General features: G+C 29.0%; 1 protein-coding gene across 13 annotated transcripts in view; it reads right to left on the bottom strand.

The window, feature by feature from the left end:
• Nucleotides 1-22,650, bottom strand: part of LOC135141043 (protein shank) — a 184,103-nt gene that overhangs the window by 12,610 nt on the left and 148,843 nt on the right. For 9 of the 13 annotated variants that reach the window (XM_064071874.1, XM_064071883.1, XM_064071884.1 and 6 more), the window contains 2 exons: nt 13,538-13,708; nt 13,356-13,373 (listed from right to left, as the gene is read on the bottom strand). In XM_064071874.1, the coding sequence (XP_063927944.1) occupies nt 13,356-13,373; nt 13,538-13,687 (168 nt within the window). In that variant the 5' untranslated portion in view covers nt 13,688-13,708. Of the gene's footprint in view, nt 1-13,355; nt 13,374-13,537; nt 13,709-20,819; nt 21,017-22,650 lie in introns of those variants that run through there. The other 4 variants (XM_064071882.1, XM_064071887.1, XM_064071886.1 and 1 more) reach the window with 2 other exon arrangements.

Below are 22,650 nucleotides of genomic sequence, written 5' to 3'. Positions count from 1 at the left end.
TTCGAAAACGGCGAAGAAACGTCGCTGATTGTAGCGAACCTAAATATAAACAGTTTGATCAATCATATCACAATGATTTTGTGTTATTGAATGTTATCGATACATCTGTTTTCACAAGTGTCCTTAACGATTCTGTTTATTATGGGAGATTTAATCGCGCGGACGTAAGGCCATTAGGTGTTAGTAAAGTTGGATTCGTCGGACCACATAAGACTGAAAGTAACGAATTGTAACTACTTTAAGAAATAAACACACTTATAAAAACAATAAAAAATATTATCTGATAATCCTATAATTGTTCAAACTGTTTTAGAAGGATTATTAAAATGGCATAGTTGACACGTACGCAACATTTTTATGTTGTTATTTTTACACAAGGGTTAGTGGTGTGATTAAAATACGATTAGGAAATAAAGATTGTGATGAGAGCTAAAATAGAAGACACAACGTCGTACTCGAATCAATAGTTGTAAACACAACCTTGATTCGGTATCGAAAAAAGAAGACCTACGAGTCTAACTCAAATGATAAACTGTAACAAATAGAAACTACAAGGACGAGTATAAACAATGAATGAAAGAATCAAAGCTAACACAAATAATACACAATAGATCAAGCAAAAACTTGGAAATTGTAGTGTTACAATAAAATAAGTGGTTAGACTGAATAATAAATACACACACAATGAGCTGAAACACACATCTTTTATGTTTCCAATGTCGTGTCTACACTCACTTTTCCCACATAATTTCCCCAAACGCATTAAAATTTAACCCGCCAACAATCCAGATACCATCTACACCATAACAATTTCTCTAATAAGCCAATTAACACGCTTTTCTGCACGAAAGTAGCAACAATTAAACATTCCGCATAACTTAACGCACGAGGTGCGTTCGACTTAGTTTCAGCTCATTATTTCCGATTCACCCCGCGCCCTGCCACGTCCTACGCCCATTCAAGAATTCTGGCGCGAATTTAAATAACAAGAAACGCACCGTGTAATAACGTAATTGACTGAAAACCAACATCGCGGGAGATTCCGAGAGAGGTCAGCGGTCATTTCGTCGCCAGTGGCGTCCGAATCATTCTCGCAGGTGTTCGATGGCTGAAAAACACGCAACAGTGCGTTACGCAAACGCCCGACACCGGTGACCTGTGAAAGTAAACAAATACGGACGAAAAATGTTCAAATTAAACTTTTCCGAACAAACAATTTATAGGAAGCCGTAATTCAGTTATTAATGTCCACGAAGGGGACTCGCTAGACGAGGTATAACATTTTTTTGATTTTTTGTATGAAAAAATGATATTAAACATACATCAAACTGCAGCTTTTTTCATATTCTAGGGCGCAGAGACCAGTTCAATCAACTAAAAAAATATGGCTGAGAAATATCGTAAAAAAGCACCATTGTATGTTTTCTTTTCAAGTTTTTTGAGTCATAACCATCATAGAGTCGCTTGAAAATTCGCACATGGATAAAACATGACTTTTTACAGGGCGCAGAGTCATTAAATGTTTGTTAGTGGTACAATTTGTTTAAATAATAATGTGTTTATTAAAATGAAAATATACCACAAATTAATGCAAAATACGTCGAATAATTTTAACAGGAATATCAGAGGAAAATTAATGATCTATTGGTTAGCAGAGTTTTTAACAAAAACTAACAATCATTGAAAAAAATGGGTATCAATTCGACAGATTTTGAGCCGTTAGTTCAGTACTTTGCCGATAGGAGCGCCACTAAAATTGTGAAAAAAAAACATAATAGGCATGCAGTCGTCACGTTTCCAATAGCGAGGGAAGTACTGTCTAAACTCTTTAGATAAATTTTTTTATTTTTCCCATTTCTCCATTTCTCAATTTTTCAATGTTTCAGTTTGGGATTTTTTCACTGTTTCGATTCTTTAATTTTTCTTCCATTTTTAGGTTTTTCAATATTTCAGCTTCGGAATTTTGCAATATTTCGTTTCTTTAATCTTTCAAATTTTTGATATTGTATTTTCTCGGTTTTTAAATTTCTCGATATTTTAATTTTTCAGTTTTTAAAGTTTTAGATTTTTAGATTTCTCAGTATCTCGACTTTTCGATTTTTCAGTTCCATGATTTTTCAATTTGTCGAATTTTTAAATTTGAGTTTTTTTGTTTTATACTTCAGTTTTGCACGATTTCGATTTCTCAATTTTTCGACTATTGGGATTTTTCAATTTATCGATTCTTCGATTTCTCGATTCTTCATATTTTCGGTTTCTCGAATTTCTTCATTTTTCGATTTCTCAATTTTCCGATATTTCAGTTTTACGATTTTTAAATTTTTTTATTTTTCAGTTTTCAATTTTTGAAGTTTCTAAATTTTTCGATTTTTCCAATTGTGATTTTTCAATTTTTCGATTTCTGAATTTTTCAATATTTCAGTTTTTCACTTTTCCGATTCTTCAATTTTCTTTCCATTTTTCAGTTTTTCAAGATTTCAGTTTTAAATTTTTTCACTTTTTCGATTTTTCAATTTTCATTCCATTTTTCAGTTTTTCAGTATTTCAGTTCTGGGATTTGGCAATGTTTCGGTTCTTCAATTTTTCCATTTTTTGATGTTTCGATTTCTCAGTTTTTCAATTTTTCGATAGGTCTTTTAATTTTTCAATTTTTAAGTTCTAGATTTTCCGTTAATTTTTTTGTTTTCCTTGATGTTTTGATTTGTCGATTATTCGATTTTTCAAGTTCTCGGTTTAGATTTTTTGGTTTTCCAATTCTTCGATTTTTAAATTGTTTAATTTTTAGATTGTTCAATTTCTCGATTTTTAGATTTTTCAATTTTTCGGTTTACCGATTTTTTTTCATTTAAAATGTTTCAATTTTTCAATTATTAACTTTTCGATCTTTCAATTTTGGTCTAATTTGATTTCTTATTTTTTTGATTTTTGACTCCTCTACTGTTGATGTTTTGATTTCTCGATGTTTCAGTTTTTGAACATCCCGATGTTTCGATTTTTCGACTTTTTGGCTTTTCGAGTGTTCAATTTTTTGATTTTTGAATTTTAGATTTTTTTTTTGATTTATTTGGTGTTTCGATTTCCCAATTCTTCCATTTTTCGATATTTTAATTTTTCAATTTTTCGAATTTTTAAATTTTTTATTTTTCTTTTCTTTAATTTCTCAATTTTTGGATTTTTAAATTTTACATTTTTCAATTTTACTATTTTTTGATGCTCGGATTTCTTAATTTTTCAAGTTTTCAATACTCAATTTTCCAGGATTTGAATATTGAGAACTTTTCAATTTCTGGATTTTCAATTTTCAGATATTTTAATTTTTGATTTTTTAATGTTTCGATTTTTGGGTGTTTTGATTTTTCGATTTTTAAAGTTTTAGGTTTTTAGATTTCTCACTATCTCGACTTTTCGATTTTTCAGTTCCATGATTTTTCAATTTGTCGAATTTTTAAATTTTAGATTTTTTGTTTTCTTTGATGTTGTGAGTTCTCGGTCATTCGATTTTCTGAGTTTTCAGGCTTAGATTTTTTTTGTTGTTCAATTCTTGGATTTTTAAAATTTTTGTTTTTTAAATTTTCCTATTTATCAACTTACTGGGATTTCAATGTTTTGATCTGTTGATTGTTCAATTTCTCGATTTTTTGAATTTTTAGTTTTTGATATAACTTTTTTTTTCAAAAATTTTCAGTTTTTCAATTTATTAACTTTACGATACTTCAGATTTTTCAGTTTTTCAAGATTTCGGTTTTGAATTTTTTCACTTTTTCGATTTTTCAATTTTCCTTCCATTTTTCAGTTTTTCAGTATTTCAGTTCTGGGATGTGGCAATGTTTCGGTTCTTCAATTTTTCCATTTTTTGATGTTTCGATTTCTCAGTTTTTCAATTTTTCGATAGGTATTTTAATTTTTCAATTTTTAAGTTCTAGATTTTCCGTTAATTTTTTTTGTTTTCCTTGATGTTTTGATTTGTCGATTATTCGCTTTTTCAAGTTCTCGGTTTAGATTTTTTGTTTTCCAATTCTTCGATTTTTAAATTGTTTAATTTTTAGATTGTTCAATTTTTCGATTTTTAGATTTTTCAATTTTTCGGTTTACCGATTTTTATTCATTTAAAATGTTTCAATTTTTCAATTATTAACTTTTCGATTTTTCAATTTTTGTCTAATTTGATTTCTTATTTTTTTTATTTTTTAATTCCTCTACTGTTGATGTTTTGATTTCTCGATGTTTCAGTTTTTGAACATTGCGATGTTTCGATTTTTCGACTTTTTGAGTGTTCAATTTTTTGATTTTTGAATTTTAGATTTTTTTTTGATTTATTTGGTGTTTCGATTTCCCAATTCTTCAATTTTTCGATATTTTAATTTTTCAATTTTTCGAATTTTTAAATTTTTGATTTTTCTTTTCTTTAATTTCTCAATTTTTGGATTTTTTAAATTTTACATTTTTCAATTTTACTATTTTTTGATGCTTGGATTTCTCAATTTTTCAAGTTTTCAATACTCAATTTTTCAGGATTTGAATATTGAGAACTTTTCAATTTCTGGATTTTCAATTTTCAGATATTTTAATTTTTGATTTTTTAATGTTTCGATTTTTGGGTGTTTTGATTTTTCGATTTTTAAAGTTTTAGGTTTTTAGATTTCTCACTATCTCGACTTTTCGATTTTTAAGTTCCATGATTTTTCAATTTGTCGAATTTTTAAATTTTAGATTTTTTTTTCTTTGATGTTTTGAGTTCTCGATCATTCGATTTTCTGAGTTTTCAGGCTTGGATTTTTTTTGTTGTTCAATTCTTGGATTTTTAAAATTTTTGTTTTTTGAATTTTCCTATTTATCAACTTACTGGGATTTCAATGTTTTGATTTATTGATTGTTCAATTTCTCGATTTTTTGAATTTTTAGTTTTTGATATAACTTTTTTTTTCAAAAACTTTCAGGTTTTCAATTTATTAACTTTACGATACTTCAGTTTTGCTCGATTTCGATTTCTCAATTTTTCGACATATTACTATTGGGATTTTTCAATTTATCGATTCTTCGATTTCTCGATTCTTCATATTTTCGGTTTCTCGAATTTCTTCATTTTTCGATTTCTCAATTTTCCGATATTTCAGTTTTACGGTTTTTAAATTTTTTTATTTTTCACTTTTCAATTTTTGACGTCTCTAAATTTTTCGATTTTTCAATTTTTTGATTAACTGATTTTTTTATTTTCCCATTTCTCTATTTCTTGATTTTTCAATTCTTTCTTCAATTGTGATTTTTCAATTTTTCGATTTCTGAATTTTTCAATGTTTCAGTTTTTCAAGATTTCAGTTTTGAATTTTTTCACTTTTTCGATTTTTCAATTTTCCTTCCATTTTTCAGCTTTTCAGTATTTCAGTTCTGGGATTTGGCAATGTTTCGGTTCTTCAATTTTTCCATTTTTTGATGTTTCGATTTCTCAGTTTTTCAATTTTTCGATAGGTATTTTAATTTTTCAATTTTGAAGTTCTAGATTTTCCGCTAATTTTTTTGTTTTCCTTGATGTTTTGATTTGTCGATTATTCGATTTTTCAAGTTCTCGGTTTAGATTTTTTGGTTTTCCAATTCTTCGATTTTTAAATTGTTTAATTTTTAGATTGTTCAATTTTTCGATTTTTTGATTTTTCAATTTTTCGATTTACCGATTTTTATTCATTTAAAATGTTTCAATTTTTCAATTAACTTTTCGATTTTTCAATTTTGGTCTAATTTGATTTCTTAATTTTTTTATTTTTTAACTCCTCTACTCTTGATGTTTTGATTTCTCGATGTTTCAGTTTTTGAACATTGCGATGTTTCGATTTTTCGACTTTTTGGCTTTTTGAGTGTTCAATTTTTTGATTTTTGAATTTTAGATTTTTTCTTTGATTTATTTGGTGTTTCGATTTCTCAATTCTTCAATTTTTCGATATTTTAATTTTTGATTTTTCTTTTAATTTCTCAATTTTTGGATTTTTTAAATTTTACATTTTTCAATTTTACTATTTTTTGATGCTTGGATTTCTCAATTTTTCAAGTTTTCAATACTCAATTTTCCAGGATTTGAATATTGAGAACTTTTCAATTTCTGGATTTTCAATTTTCAGATATTTTAATTTTTGATTTTTTAATGTTTCGATTTTTGGGTGTTTTGATTTTTCGATTTTTAAAGTTTTAGGTTTTTAGATTTCTCACTATCTCGACTTTTCGATTTTTCAGTTCCATGATTTTTCAATTTGTCGAATTTTTAAATTTTAGATTTTTTGTTTTCTTTGATGTTTTGAGTTCTCGATCATTCGATTTTCTGAGTTTTCAGGCTTGGATTTTTTTTGTTGTTCAATTCTTGGATTTTTAAAATTTTTGTTTTTTAAATTTTCCTATTTATCAACTTACTGGGATTTCAATGTTTTGATTTGTTGATTGTTCAATTTCTCGATTTTTTGAATTTTTAGTTTTTGATATAACTTTTTTTTTCAAAAATTTTCAGTTTTTCAATTTATTAACTTTACGATACTTCAATTTTGCTCGATTTCGATTTCTCAATTTTTCGACATATGTATTACTATTGGGATTTTTCAATTTATCGATTCTTCGATTTCTCGATTCTTCATATTTTCGGTTTCTCGAATTTCTTCATTTTTCGATTTCTCAATTTTCCGATATTTCAGTTTTACGATTTTTAATTTTTTTTTATTTTTCAGTTTTCAATTTTTGACGTTTCTAAATTTTTCGATTTTTCAATTTTTTGATTAACTGACTTTTTTACTTTCCCATTTCTCTATTTCTTGATTTTTCAATTCTTTCTTCAATTGTGATTTTTCAATTTTTCGATTTCTGAATTTTTCAATGTTTCTGTTTTTCACTTTTCCTATTCTTCAATTTTCTTTCCATTTTTCAGTTTTTCAAGATTTCAGTTTTGAATTTTTTCACTTTTTCGATTTTTCAAGTTTCCTTCCATTTTTCAGTTTTTCAGTATTTCAGTTCTGGGATTTGGCAATGTTTCGGTTCTTCAATTTTTCCATTTTTTGACGTTTCGATTTCACAGTTTTTCAATTTTTCGATAGGTATTTTAAATTTTCAATTTTTAAGTTCTAGATTTTCCGTTAATTTTTTTGTTTTCCTTGATGTTTTGATTGTCGATTATTCGATTTTTCAAGTTCTCGGTTTAGATTTTTTGGTTTTCCAATTCTTCGATTTTTAAATTGTTTAATTTTTAGATTGTTCAATTTTTCGATTTTTAGATTTTTCAATTTTTCGGTTTACCGATTTTTATTCATTTAAAATGTTTCAATTTTTCAATTATTAACTTTTCGATTTTTCAATTTTGGTCTAATTTGATTTCTTAATTTTTTTATTTTTTAACTCCTCTACTGTTGATGTTTTGATTTCTCGATGTTTCAGTTTTTGAACATTGCGATGTTTCGATTTTTCGACTTTTTGGCTTTTTGAGTGTTCAATTTTTTGATTTTTGAATTTTAGATTTTTTTTTGATTTATTTGGTGTTTCGATTTCCCAATTCTTCAATTTTTCAATATTTTAATTTTTCAATTTTTCGAATTTTTAAATTTTTGATTTTTCTTTTCTTTAATTTCTCAATTTTTGGATTTTTTAAATTTTACATTTTTCAATTTTACTATTTTTTGATGCTTGGATTTCTCAATTTTTCAAGTTTTCAATACTCAATTTTTCAGGATCTGAATATTGAGAACTTTTCAATTTCTGGATTTTCAATTTTCAGATATTTTAATTTTTGATTTTTTAATGTTTCGATTTTTGGGTGTTTTGATTTTTCGATTTTTAAAGTTTTAGGTTTTTAGATTTCTCACTATCTCAACTTTTCGATTTTTCAGTTCCATGATTTTTCAATTTGTCGAATTTTTGAATTTTAGATTTTTTTTTCTTTGATGTTTTGAGTTCTCGATCATTCGATTTTCTGAGTTTTCAGGCTTGGATTTTTTTTGTTGTTCAATTCTTGGATTTTTAAAATTTTTGTTTTTTAAATTTTCCTATTTATCAACTTACTGGGATTTCAATGTTTTGGTTTGTTGATTGTTCAATGTCTCGATTTTTTGAATTTTTAGTTTTTGATACGAATTTTTTTTTTCAAAAATTTTCAGTTTTTCAATTTATTAACTTTACGATACTTCAGTTTTGCTCGATTTCGATTTCTCAATTTTTCGACATATTACTATTGGGATTTTTCAATTTATCGATTCTTCGACTTCTCGATTCTTCATATTTTCGGTTTCTCGAATTTCTTCATTTTTCGATTTCTCAATTTTCCGAAATTTCAGTTCTACGATTTTAAAATTTTTTATTTTTCAGTTTTCAATTTTTGACGTTTCTAAATTTTTCGATTTTTCAATTTTTTTAATAACTGATTTTTTGATTTTTCCATTTCTCTATTTCTTGATTTTTCAATTCTTTCTTCAATTGTGATTTTTCAATTTTTCGATTTCTGAATTTTTCAATGTTTCAGTTTTTCACTTTTCCGATTCTTCAATTTTCTTTCCATTTTTCAGTTTTTCAAGATTTCAGTTTTGAATTTTTTCACTTTTTCGATTTTTCAATTTTCCTTCCATTTTTCAGTTTTTCAGTATTTCAGTTCTGGGATTTGGCAATGTTTCGGTTCTTCATTTTTCCATTTTTTGATGTTTCGATTTCTCAGTTTTTCAATTTTTCGATAGGTATTTTAATTTTTCAATTTTTAAGTTCTAGATTTTCCGTTAATTTTTTTGTTTTCCTTGATGTTTTGATTTGTTGATTATTCGATTTTTCAAGTTCTCGGTTTAGATTTTTTGGTTTTCCAATTCTTCGATTTTTAAATTGTTTAATTTTTAGATTGTTCAATTTGTCGATTTTTAGATTTTTCAATTTTTTGGTTTACCGATTTTTTTTCATTTAAAATGTTTCAATTTTTCAATTATTAACTTTTCGATCTTTCAATTTTGGTCTAATTTGATTTCTTAATTTTTTGATTTTTGACTCCTCTACTGTTGATGTTTTGATTTCTCGATGTTTCAGTTTTTGAACATTGCGATGTTTCGATTTTTCGACTTTTTGGCTTTTTGAGTGTTCAATTTTTTGATTTTTGGATTTTAGATTTTTTTTTTTGATTTATTTGGTGTTTCGATTTCCCAATTCTTCAATTTTTCGATATTTTCATTTTTCAATTTTTCGAATTTTTAAATTTTTGATTTTTCTTTTCTTTAATTTCTCAATTTTTGGATTTTTAAAATTTTACATTTTTCAATTTTACTATTTTTTGATGCTTGGATTTCTCAATTTTTCAAGTTTTCAATTCTCAATTTTCCAGGATTTGAATATTGAGAACTTTTCAATTTCTGGATTTTCAATTTTCAGATATTTTAATTTTTGATTTTTTAATGTTTGATTTTTGGGTGTTTTGATTTTTCGATTTTTAAAGTTTTAGGTTTTTAGATTTCTCACTATCTCGACTTTTCGATTTTTCAGTTCCATGATTTTTCAATTTGTCGAATTTTTAAATTTTAGTTTTTTTGTTTTCTTTGATGTTTTGAGTTCTCGATCATTCGATTTTCTGAGTTTTCAGGCTTAGATTTTTTTTGTTGTTCAATTCTTGGATTTTTAAAATTCTTGTTTTTTAAATTTTCCTATTTATCAACTTACTGGGATTTCAATGTTTTGGTTTGTTGATTGTTCAATTTCTCGATTTTTGAATTTTTAGTTTTTGATATAATTTTTTTTCAAAAATTTTCAGTTTTTCAATTTATTAACTTTACGATACTTCAGTTTTGCTCGATTTCGATTTCTCGATTCTTCATATTTTCGGTTTCTCGAATTTCTTCATTTTTCGATTTCTCAATTTTCCGATATTTCGGTTCTACGATTTTTAAATTTTTTTATTTTTCAGTTTTCAATTTTTGACGTTTCTAAATTTTTCGATTTTTCAATTTTTTGATTAACTGATTTTTTTATTTTCCCATTTCTCTATTTCTTGATTTTTCAATTCTTTCTTCAATTGTGATTTTTCAATTTTTCGATTTCTGAATTTTTCAATGTTTCAGTTTTTCACTTTTCCGATTCTTCAATTTTCTTTCCATTTTTCAGTTTTTCAAGATTTCAGTTTTGATTTTTTTCACTTTTTCGATTTTTCAATTTTCCTTCCATTTTTCAGTTTTTCAGTATTTCAGTTCTGGGATTTGGCAATGTTTCGGTTCTTCAATTTTTCCATTTTTTGATGTTTCGATTTCTCAGTTTTTCAATTTTTCGATAGGTATTTTAATTTTTCAATTTTTAAGTTCTAGATTTTCCGTTAATTTTTTTGTTTTCCTTGATGTTTTGATTTGTCGATTATTCGATTTTTCAAGTTCTCGGTTTAGATTTTTTGATTTTCCAATTCTTCGATTTTTAAATTGTTTAATTTTTAGATTGTTCAATTTTTCGATTTTTAGATTTTTCAATTTTTCGGTTTACCGATTTTTACTCATTTAAAATGTTTCAATTTTTCAATTATTAACTTTTCGATTTTTCAATTTTGGTCTAATTTGATTTCTTAATTTTTTTATTTTTTAACTCCTCTACTGTTGATGTTTGGATTTCTCGATGTTTCAGTTTTTGAACATTGCGATGTTTCGATTTTTCGACTTTTTGGCTTTTTGAGTGTTCAATTTTTTGATTTTTGAATTTTAGATTTTTTTTTTATTTATTTGGTGTTTCGATTTCCCAATTCTTCAATTTTTCGATATTTTAATTTTTCAATTTTTCGAATTTTTAAATTTTTGATTTTTCTTTTCTTTAATTTCTCAATTTTTGGATTTTTTAAATTTTACATTTTTCAATTTTTCAAGTTTTCAATACTCAATTTTTCAGGATTTGAATATTGAGAACTTTTCAATTTCTGGATTTTCAATTTTCAGATATTTTAATTTTTGATTTTTTAATGTTTCGATTTTTGGGTGTTTTGATTTTTCGATTTTTAAAGTTTTAGGTTTTTAGATTTCTCACTATCTCGACTTTTCGATTTTTCAGTTCCATGATTTTTCAATTTGTCGAATTTTTAAAATGTTAGATTTTTTTTCTTGGATGTTTTGAGTTCTCGATCATTCGATTTTCTGATTTTTCAGGCTTGAATTTTTTTTGTTGTTCAATTCTTGGATTTTTAAAATTTTTGTTTTTTAAATTTTTCTATTTATCAACTTACTGGGATTTCAATGTTTTGATTTGTTGATTGTTCAATTTCTCGATTTTTTGAATTGTTAGTTTTTGATATAATTTTTTTTTTTAATTTTCAGTTTTTCAATTTATTAAATTTACGATACTTCAGTTTTGCTCGATTTCGATTTCTCAATTTTTCGACATATTACTATTGGGATTTTTCAATTTATCGATTTCTCAATTTTCCGATATTTCAGTTTTACGATTTTTAAATTTTTTTATTTCTCAGTTTTCAATTTTTGACGTTTCTAAATTTTTCGATTTTTCAATTTTTTGATTTTCCCATTTCTCTATTTCTTGATTTTTCAATTCTTTCTTCAATTGTGATTTTTCAATTTTTCGATTTCTGGATTTTTCAATGTTTCAGTTTTTCACTTTTCCGATTCTTCAATTTTCTTTCCATTTTTCAGTTTTTCAAGATTTCAGTTTTGAATTTTTTCACTTTTTCGATTTTTCAATTTTCCTTCCATTTTTCAGTTTTTCAGTATTTCAGTTCTGGGATTTGGCAATGTTTCGGTTCTTCAATTTTTCCATTTTTTGATGTTTCGATTTCTCAGTTTTTCAATTTTTCGATAGGTATTTTAATTTTTCAATTTTTAAGTTCTAGATTTTCCGTTAATTTTTTTGTTTTCCTTGATGTTTTGATTTGCCGATTATACGATTTTTCAAGTTCTCGGTTTAGATTTTTTGGTTTTCCAATTCTTCGATTTTTAAATTGTTTAATTTTTAAATTGTTCAATTTTTCGATTTTTAGATTTTTCAATAATTAACTTTTCGATTTTTCAATTTTGGTCTAATTTGATTTCTTAATTTTTTTATTTTTTAACTCCTCTACTGTTGATGTCTTGATTTCCGATGTTTCAGTTTTTGAACATTGCGATGTTTCGATTTTTCGACTTTTTGAGTGTTCAATTTTTTGATTTTTTGAATTTTAGATTTTTTTTTGATTTATTTGGTGTTTCGATTTCCCAATTCTTCAATTTTTCGATATTTTAATTTTTCAATTTTTCAAATTTTTAAATTTTTGAATTTTCTTTTCTTTAATTTCTGAATTTTTGGATTTTTAAAATTTTACATTTTTCAAGTTTTCAATACTCAATTTTCCAGGATTTGAATATTGAGAACTTTTCAATTTCTTTATTTTCAATTTTCAGATATTTTAATTTTTGATTTTTTAATGTTTCGATTTTTGGGTGTTTTGATTTTTCGATTTTTAAAGTTTTAGGTTTTTAGATTTCTCACTATCTCGACTTTTCGATTTTTCAGTTCCATGATTTTTCAATTTGTCGAATTTTTAAATTTTAGATTTTTTTTGTTGTTGAATTCTTGGATTTTTAAAATTCTTGTTTTTTAAATTTTCCTATTTATCAACTTACTGGGATTTCAATGTTTTGGTTTGTTGATTGTTCAATTTCTCGATTTTTTGAATTTTTAGTTTTTGATATAATTTTTTTTTAAATTTTCAGTTTTTCAATTTATTAACTTTACGATACTTCAGTTTTGCTCGATTTCGATTTCTCAATTTTTCGACATATTACTATTGGGATTTTTCAATTTATCGATTCTTCGATTTCTCGATTCTTCATATTTTCGGTTTCTCGAATTTCTTCATTTTTCGATTTCTCAATTTTCCGATATTTCAGTTCTACGATTTTTAAATTTTTTTATTTTTCAGTTTTCAATTTTTGACGTTTCTAATTTTTTTGATTTTTCAATTTTTTGATTTACCGATTTTTTTCATTTAAAATGTTTCAATTTTTCAATTATTAAGTTTTCGATTTTTCAACTTTGGTGTAATTTGAAGACGGTATTAATAATACATTTAGGCGAATAAACTAATAGACGGGTTTGATAAGCCTTGTTTGCTCTACAGTGTCTAAATTGTGTTTGAATAACATAATAATAATCTCGAATATTAAAATGAATATGTCAAAAGAATCCGAGAAATGATTATTCTGTGCTGAAACTTGTCTCTCGTCTAGCGTTCCTCCTAGCGGCAATTTCGCCGGTACTAAACCGAAGTTTCTAATTCCACTCCAACCCCTCAAGCGACCTTCAAGCAAGCGCCCCCCTCCGGAGCCGGGTCATGCAGAGTCAGTCACCAAACCATGCATTAGTAGGTGAGTTGAAAAACGGGTCAATCAAAAATTACCTACCCGGTACCAAGTGGCCACCTGGGAGCAGCGCCACCGGAAAAACAAACGTTAAAAAAACAGAACTTCAACTGTTTGAGGAAAAGTGTGAAAAACCTACACAGAGTTACAGTTTACTGGACAAGCAGTGCACTGTCAAATTTGTCGGTGTCTGTGGTGTTGCGGGTGTGCGTAACGTGCTTTACCTTGGGTAGCGCGGCCAAACATTGCTGCTTGACGTCCCAGACGAGTTGGTCCCGGGGAAACTGGAGGCACTTCTGCACGTTGAGCTCCGGCACGTGGATCCTGACCAGAAGGTAGCCCTCGTCGGGGCCTCGTTCGCCCTCCTCCTCCATGGCGGGCTTAGATGCTCACATCTGAAACGGGACAACGTGCAGTTTTGTGTTCGCGCTCTTTCAAAAATTACAATTTTCACACTGTCAGTTTTGCAATATAGTTATACCACACCGAAGGTTATCAACGTGGGACGAACGACTAGAAAGCGGGAACTAAGTAACAAAACGCCTCATGCGAATCATTGATAAAAATTTTCGCACAATAAAACCCGACACACAACAAAACAGCTCGTACTAGTTTTCACGTTAAATATGCACAACTAATCGAATAAATGAAACCTTATTAGCATAGCAGCCGCACGTGAGCTGTTCCTACTATTTTAATCCGCGCAAATTTGTACTATAAATTGGCATTAAGTTGCGTAATAAATTCCTTTAATTAGAATCGAAAAGTGAATTGCGTAAATTACGGAATTTGAATCCGGAGACAATGGCACGATAGCCGAGGAAACAATAAACTGGAAGATAAGATTAGCGAAGACGACACAAAAATGTGCCCACTATGTAATACGATACCAAATCGCCAACATCTGAAACAGTAGATGCGCTGCATGTGGATAACGAACGCTAATTAAAGCAAAAAGCGGCAGAGATTGTGCAAAAGTAAGCTCATATCCGTTTCATCGCGTTACCGGACGCTGGAAAGTACCAAAGACACAATTAGAGTTGGCGCAAAAAAGCGCCTACACTGCAAAAGTAGATCGGGCTGATTTATTGCCACGAAAAGTTTCATGCCGATTTTATGCAAATAATTGGACAAATAAGTGAATTGGGTTCAGGCGGAACGAATGTGGCGGGGTTGGCGGGTTTGACACTAATCCCGGGAAACTTATTCGGAGAGTTCGTTACTGTCACTTTGAGGAGCTGTCGTAACACTTTACTTTTGAAAAAAAAGTGATCGATTGTTATTTTCAATACTATAGTCTTAATAAAAAAAAAACGGACTATCTAAGATACGAATTTAAAAAAAAACTATTAAAAGCACGTACCAAAGTTTACTCATACGATCAGGAGAGTTATCAAAGTTTCGGGGAAGTTCCCTATGTATTACGTATCTAAGATAAATTGTAAACTTTTATTACATACTTTCGGTATCTTTTACAATAACCCGTATGCTTACATTTGTTAAACTATAGAAAGTTATTATCTAGTTTGGACTTTTTGTGCGAAAATTTATTGTGTGTGTTATTTTTTTCAAATTTAAATTGTGTTTACCACAACAATCGATCCGGTAGTTTCAGAGATTATCTGTTTACCAACAAACGATAGACAGACCGAGGGAACAGAAAACATGAAAGTAGCCATTCGCCGCATGAAACTTATTCGGTCGGGAAGTAACAAATTTAAAAAGTCTATTAAGTTTTTTTAATCTTGCTGAATTGCATTATTGTTGCAGAAATCAAAAACTCACAGATGTTAAAATAAGATAGAACCATTACTCAGTAAAATTTTGAGATAGATTACGTCATGAAATTTATCCTGGGGATAAAATAAACTCCATGATAATCTCACAGTACATTTTAACTATATGTTATATTTATATAACGTATTCTAAGTACAATTTTAATTATTGATAACAATGCAAGGTAGTAATCACGTTTTTATTCCTTTCTGTGTCTATATCTTTTTATTTCCATCTATATCCCTTTTTTTCGATATTTCCATTTTCAGTATTTGATTTCTATGTCCTATATGCGTTCTTCTACATCGGTCTCCATCCTTTGACATACTTCTATATCCTTCTATTTTCGTCTATACCTGTCTATATTATCCGATTTTTTTTATTTTTCCATGTTTTAATTTTCGATTTCTCGATGTCCTATTTCCGTCTATATCTGGTTTACTTTTCAATTTTTCGAATTTTTTGATTTCTGGGTCTACATCCTTCTATCTTCTATATTTTTCCATATCCTCTATAGCTTTCTATATACGTATATCTTTCTATATTCTATATCAGTCTATATCCTTCTATCTCCAATTATTTTCTTCTATATTTGTCTATTCTCTTGATGTGTGTTATACACTGTGTTGTAGTATGATTCACAAATAAATTATTTTCGACTTCTCGATTTCTCGTTTTTTGATTTTTCAGTTTTTCAATTTTTCCATTTTACGATTTTAATTTTTTTTTTAAATTTGCATTTTTCGATTTTTCAACATTTCGGCACTTCTATTTTGTGAATTTTTTTGTTTCTCCATCTTTTGATGGCTCGATTTTTCCACTTTTCGGGCTTTCGATATTCGATTTTTTTTAATTTCGACCTGTTTCGTTGAATTTTCGACTTTTCAATATTCGAATTTTCAATTTTCGATTTTCGACTTAAAATTTTTCAATTCTTCGATTTTTCAAATTTTCAAATTTTCGGATTCTTGATTTTTCAATTTTTCTATTCTTCAGATCTTAAACTTTTCAATTTCTTTGCTTTTCGACTCTTCGATGTTCGAATTTTCAATTTTTTTACCTTTCGATTTTCAGTTTTTTCGTTCTTCAGTTTTTAAGTCGAAAAATTGAAAAATCGAAATCATAAAACGGAAAAATTGAAATATTTAAAAACCAAAAAATTGAAAAATCAAAATACGAGAAATCGAAGAAACCAACTTAACAAAAAATTGAAAAATACCAAAATTGAAACAGAATAACTGAGATATTAAAAAATTGCAAAATCGAGATATAGAAGAAGAGTCGGGGAAGAATCGAAAATATGAAAATGGAGAAATCGCGAAAAATTGAGCAATGGAGAAAGGCAACATCAAAATATGGAAAAATCGAAGTCGAGAAGTCGGAAAAGTCAGAAATGGAAAAATCGAAAAATCACAAAATCGAAAAATTGGAGATTAAAAAATTTAAAAATCCCAAAACTCGAGACACCGAAACACGGAAAAATTGACTAATCCAGAAATGAGAAACTCAAAATATCGAAAAATCAAAATATCTAATAATGGAGAAGTCGAGAAGTCGAAAAATCGAGCAATCGAAAAGTCGAAAATACACTGTGTTGTAGTATGATTTACGACGAAATTATTTATTTACTTATATCCTCACATATCTTTATATATCCTTTTATATCCCTCCATATCGATCTGCACCTTTCGATATCCTTCCATTTCTGGCTACATCTATTTTTTTCCATTTTTCGAATTTTCAGTTTTTTGTTTTTTCAAATTTTCGCTTTTTCGGTTTGTCGATCTTATATTTCGGTCTATATCCGTTTTTTTTCCGTCTTTATAATTTTCGAATTTTTAACTTTTTGATTCTTCGAATTTTGGATTTTTCATTTTTTGTCTATTCTTCTGTATCCGTTTAGATCCTTCTATATCCATTTATATCTTGCTATATCCGTCTACAGCCTTCTATATCTTTCCATTTCCGTCTGTTTTTTTTTATTTTTTGATTTTTCTAATATTCGAATTCTGTCTATATCCTTCTTTATCCTTCTGTATCTTTTTATATCTGTCTAAATCTTTCTACATCCGGCCTATATCCTTATATCGTTCTATATTCGTCTATATATCCATCTATATCCTTCTACATCCGTCTACATCCTTTGATATACTCCTACATTTTTCCATTTCCGTCTATACATCTATATATCCATTCTTTGGATGTTTCGAATTTGTGATTTTTCGATTTCTGGATTTATATCCTTCTATATCCGTCTATATTCCTCTATATCTTTCAATATTGATCTATGTCCTTCTATTTCCCTTCGTCTATATCCGGTTTTTTCATTCGAATGTTCGATTCCGATTTCTATGTCCACATCCTTGTATTTCTATCTGTGTCCATTTTTTTTCCATTTTTGATTTTCTGAATTTTCGATTTCTGCGTCTAGATCCTTCTATATCCATTTATAACCCTCTATATGCGTCTATATCTGTCTATATTGGCCTATATCCTTATATATCCCTCTACATTCGTCTATATTCATTTATATCATTCTATATTCGTTCATATCCTTCTATGTTTCTTTATGTATCTCTATATCGGTCTATACCTGTCTATATCAGTTTTTTCGGTGTTTCGAATTTTCTATTTCTGGGTCTATTATCTTTCTATATCCCTCTGTATCTTTCTACATTGGTTTATATCCTTCTACGTAACTCTATTCTTCAATTCCTTATTCGTCAATAGTCGCCTATGTCCCTCTATTTCTGTGTCTACATCCTTCTATTTCCATCTATGTCCGGTTTTTCTGACTTTTCGAATTTCGATTTCCAGAGTTTTCGATTTCTGCGTCTACATCCTTCTATATCCATCTATATCTCTCTATATGTGTCTATATCTTCACATATCTTTCTATATTCGTTTATATCCGTGTTATGTCCTTCAATAACCGTCCATGTCCTTTTACATCATTTATATCTTTCTATATCGGTCTACATCCTTTGATATACTTCTACAGCTTTCTATTTCCGTCTATATTTGTCTATATCCGCTGTTTCGATGATGTTTCAAATTTTCGATTTTTCTATTAATAGGTCTATATCCTTCTATATCCGTGTATATGCCTCTATATCTTTCTTTATCGTCTATATAATAGAAGGCTATTTTCGTTCGTCTATATCTGTTTTTCATTCGAATTTCCGATTTTTTTGGTATTTTGAGTTTCTCGATTTCTGTATCTACATCCTTCTATTTCACTCTATGTCCGTTTTTTTTCAATTTTTCCATTTTCGATTTCTGCATCTACATCTTTCTATATACGTCTATATCGTTCCATGTTGGCCTATGTCCTTATATATCCCTCTATATTCGTCTATATCCATCTATATCCTTCTATATTGGTCTACGTCGTTCTAGATCTTTCTATTTCCATCTATACCTGTCTAAATCCGTTTTTTCAATGTTTCAAATTTTAGATTTTTCGATTTCTGGCTCTATATCCGTCTATATCCCTATATTTTTCTATATCGGTCTATGTATATCCTTCTATTTCCGTTCATGTATATCCGTTTTTTCATTCGAATTTTCAATTTTTTTGATATTTCGATTTCTCGATTTCTGTGTTTACATCGTTCTATTTGTGTCGGGTTTTTTTCGATTTTTCCATTTCCGAATTTTCGATTTCTGCGTCTAGATCCTTCAATTGCCATCTATATCCCTCTATATCCGTTTATATCTTTCTATATCGGCCTGTATCCTTACATTTCCTTCTATATTCGTCTATATCGATCTATATCTTTCTATATCCGTCTACATCGTTTAATATACTTCTATACCTTTCTATTTCCATCTATATCTGTCTATGTCAGTTTTTTCGATGTTTCGAATTTTCAATTTCTGGGTCTATATTCTTCTATTTCTTTCTATATCGGTCTATATTCTTCAATATTCATCCACATTTATCTATATCCTCCTATCTCCGTTCGTCAATATCCGTTTTTTCATTCGAATTTTCGCTTTTTTTGGTATTTCGGTTTCTCGATTTGTGTTTAACATGGTTTTATTTTTGTGTCTGTTTTTTTTTCGATTTTTCAATCTCCGATTTTCCGAATTTTCGATTTCTGCGTCTAGATCCTTAATATCCATCTATATCTTTCAATATCCATCTATATCCCTCTATATGCGTTTGTATCTTTCTATATCGGCCTAAATCCTTATATATCCTTCTAAATTCGTCTATATCCATTTATATCCTTCTATATCCGTCCATACCCTTCTATAGCTGTTTATATTTTTCTATATCGGTGTACATTCTTGGATTTACTTCTACATCTTTCTATTTCCGTCTATACCTGTCTACATCCTTTTTTTCGATGTTTCGAATTTTCGATTTCTGGGTCTATATCTTTCTATATCACTCTATATTTTTCTACAAAGGTCTGTATCCTTCTAGGTAAGTCTATATTCTTCAATATCCTTCCATATTCGTCTATGTTAGGCTAAATCCGTTTTTTTTTTCGATTTTTCCATTTCTGAATCCATATCCTTCCCAATCTTCTATATGTTTCTATAATCTTCCTATATCCTCTATGTATATCCTAATATATCTTTCTATATTCATTTACATCCTTCTATGTCCTTCCATTTTCGCCTATATCCATTTCTTTCGATTTTTCGATTTCTGTGTCTATATCCTTCAATTTCGATCTATATCCTTTTTTTATTTTTCTAATTTCCATCTCTATCCTTCCATTTTCGTCTATATCTTTTTTTTTTGGATTTTTCGAATTTTCGATTTTCTATTTCTTTGTCTATACCCTTCTATATAAAAAATAAAATTAAGATTTATTCATAAACCACCAGCACAACACGATTTTACATTATAAAAAAAAAATGCTTACGTGACGTCATAAAATTGTTAGTAAGGATGATTACATAAATTTTAATTAGCGCTTTACAACATATTCCCAACACAATTTAAAATTTTAGTAATTTCGGTAATTATCAATCTGATAAAAATCGACACAGACGGCAGACAACCCAGACGGAAACGGGAGACCTATTGTTTCGTACTCCAGGAGTCGTGAAACGTCCAGAAAACATGAAAGTAGACCGTGTTACAATATTTTCTGGTGGACGTAAATAAAATTAATTACACTATCTAGTTACTACATCAATGTTAATATTTTATTAAAAAAAAAAGTTAAATCTTCACAGAATAGTCCTTATATGTTAAACTAAAATCTAGTTCAACCTTAACTTTTTTGACGTGATGTAATCACTAGATCGAGCTTAGCATCATCCCAAACAAAACAAGGTGGAAAACTTAATTCAACAAATTTTGTTTTGTTTTCACGATAACCCCTTTTTGTAATCTTAATCATGTCACAATATAGATTCCACGCGAGATTTCATTGACATGACGTCACCGGAATTGTGACAGGGATGAACAGCCAACTTTACTCAACGCGATTGGTGCACTCGCAATTTTTAACCCAATAAAAATTCCACGACAGACAAACAAACGGAAAAACAGTCCGACACTGTTGCAATATTGCACTAAAAAACACAAATATGATTCACCCAAAATTTTCCAACAATAAAAAAAACAAACACAGATGATTTCCTTATTTTACTTCTAAAACACGCGCTTTCCGTAAACTTCCAGCCACTGAATTTATCTCTAACTTTTTCCCAAAGAGCAACCACCTTAAATCTCCACTCCACCACGTCAAGCGACTCACGTACCCATCTCGGGTCCCTGAAGGCCGATCAACACTCCAAGTCCTCCGCAAAGAACAATAAAGATCGCAGAATTTACGTCCGTCCGATGGTCGTAACAAGGTTTAGGTCACCTCACACTTGACCTAGCACGATGTCTTTTTCTATTTGTACACAACGCGGCACTGCGACGACTCACCTGTGAGAAAATAAAATCGAAACTGATAGCTTTTTTACGAAAACGACGACTCGCGATAAGAATTATCACCACCTTGGAGAAGATAAGCGTGAGAATCGAGGGCGTCACAACATCGCAAGGTGGACGATAAAGTCAGGACTGTTTTGGCAGTATTTGAGGCTGCGGATCTGATAAGAGTGGAGGTTTTGGGCGGTCGGGAGTGTTCGAGTAATGGTGGCGCTCGGGAGGATAACAACCGAGACTACCTCATTCCTGAATTAGTGATCTCGTAAACAACGATAAATTGGATGACGTTTGAGTTCGACGTCATAGATAAGAAACGCGCTGTGATAAAAGTGCCTACGTGCTCGAAAATCAGTTGTCAAACGCATGCACAATTTTTTTTGATTGGCGGTTTTGGGGCAGGCCTTGGACAAGTGGCGTCGTTAAATTGATCGGTGTCACATTGTGACGATGATGAGGTTGCGGGGAGAGTTCGTGGCAGGAAACCGGACATACCACTTAACACTCACCCGCTTAATCTGTGATCCTTAATTAATTCTCATCCAACTTGTTCCATACAATCCGCCACCGGGGCCGCAGCTACAAATGGTTTAATCATTTGTAATAGGCTTTTAGGCTTGGGTGAAGTAAACATTTTGGAAAGGTCATATGCGGGGCAATAACATTAAAAATAATTGGAATTTGGGGTTTGTGGAGCGAAAATATTTTCAGAGAAGCAATTGAGGGTTATTGTGTTCTATAACCGTATTAAATACGTGTAATTTTCGGTGTGTGGCGGATTGGCGAAATGATAACAAGGAGTCCGAATTTGAAAGGGTTTGAGTGCCGGTCGGTGATAACAGTAGTGTTTCTGGATAGCTAGGACATAAATTATAAACGTGTAAAGACATTTTATAGGACAGGTGCGAAAATGGGATTCATTTTCAAACTTTTGTTTAAAATTTTAAAAGAGTTTTCGCCAAGATTCATTATTCAGCGCTACAACTGAAAATATTTTTTTTTAATGAAACACCCTGTATATTTTTCAAGATTACTCTAAATACAAAATTTCTATGAAATAATATAGACAATTCAATGCAAACAATGAATCCTAATTAAGTCTTTTTGAGATATCTCTTCTTCTAATAAGCGAGAAAAATGCCAAAACTGAGTTTTTTTAAATTTTTAAAAATTCGCATTTCGTACCGATTATTATTTCGAAAGTGTTGCTCCGTGACCATCAAAACGCTATATTTTTGGAATCAGCGTGTGGAGATCTACGTCCCTGAATTTTTTCATAATTTTAAGACGACTTTTTTAAAATTGAAATTTTTTGATGGTCCCCCCTTCTTCAAATTTCGTAAAAATTTTGACATTTTCGAAACTTATACAAACATATTTTCTTGTCGATTTCGCGATCTAGAACTCATTTCCGGCTTCGTTTTTTTGATAGCTGCAAACGTTTTCCCAGAATCGACCGTTGAATTATGGAAATTTTTAAAAATTCGAATTTCGTACCAATTATTTCGAAAATGTTGCTCCGTGACCATCAAAACGCTACCTTTTTGGGAATCACCGTGTCGAGATCTACGTCCCTGAATTTTTTCATGATTTTTAGACAACTTTTTTAAAATTGAAATTTTTTAATGGTCCCCCCTTCTTCAAATTTCGGAAAAA

This window comes from Zophobas morio, unplaced genomic scaffold, assembly GCF_036711695.1.
Source record: "Zophobas morio isolate AGI-343-1 ecotype UQ-CSIRO unplaced genomic scaffold, CSIRO_AGI_Zmor_V1 ptg000041l, whole genome shotgun sequence".
NCBI classification, from domain to species: Eukaryota; Metazoa; Arthropoda; class Insecta; order Coleoptera; family Tenebrionidae; genus Zophobas; species Zophobas morio.
The sequence above is the reverse complement of the archived record's forward strand: the minus strand, read 5'-3'. Positions and strand labels throughout refer to the sequence as shown.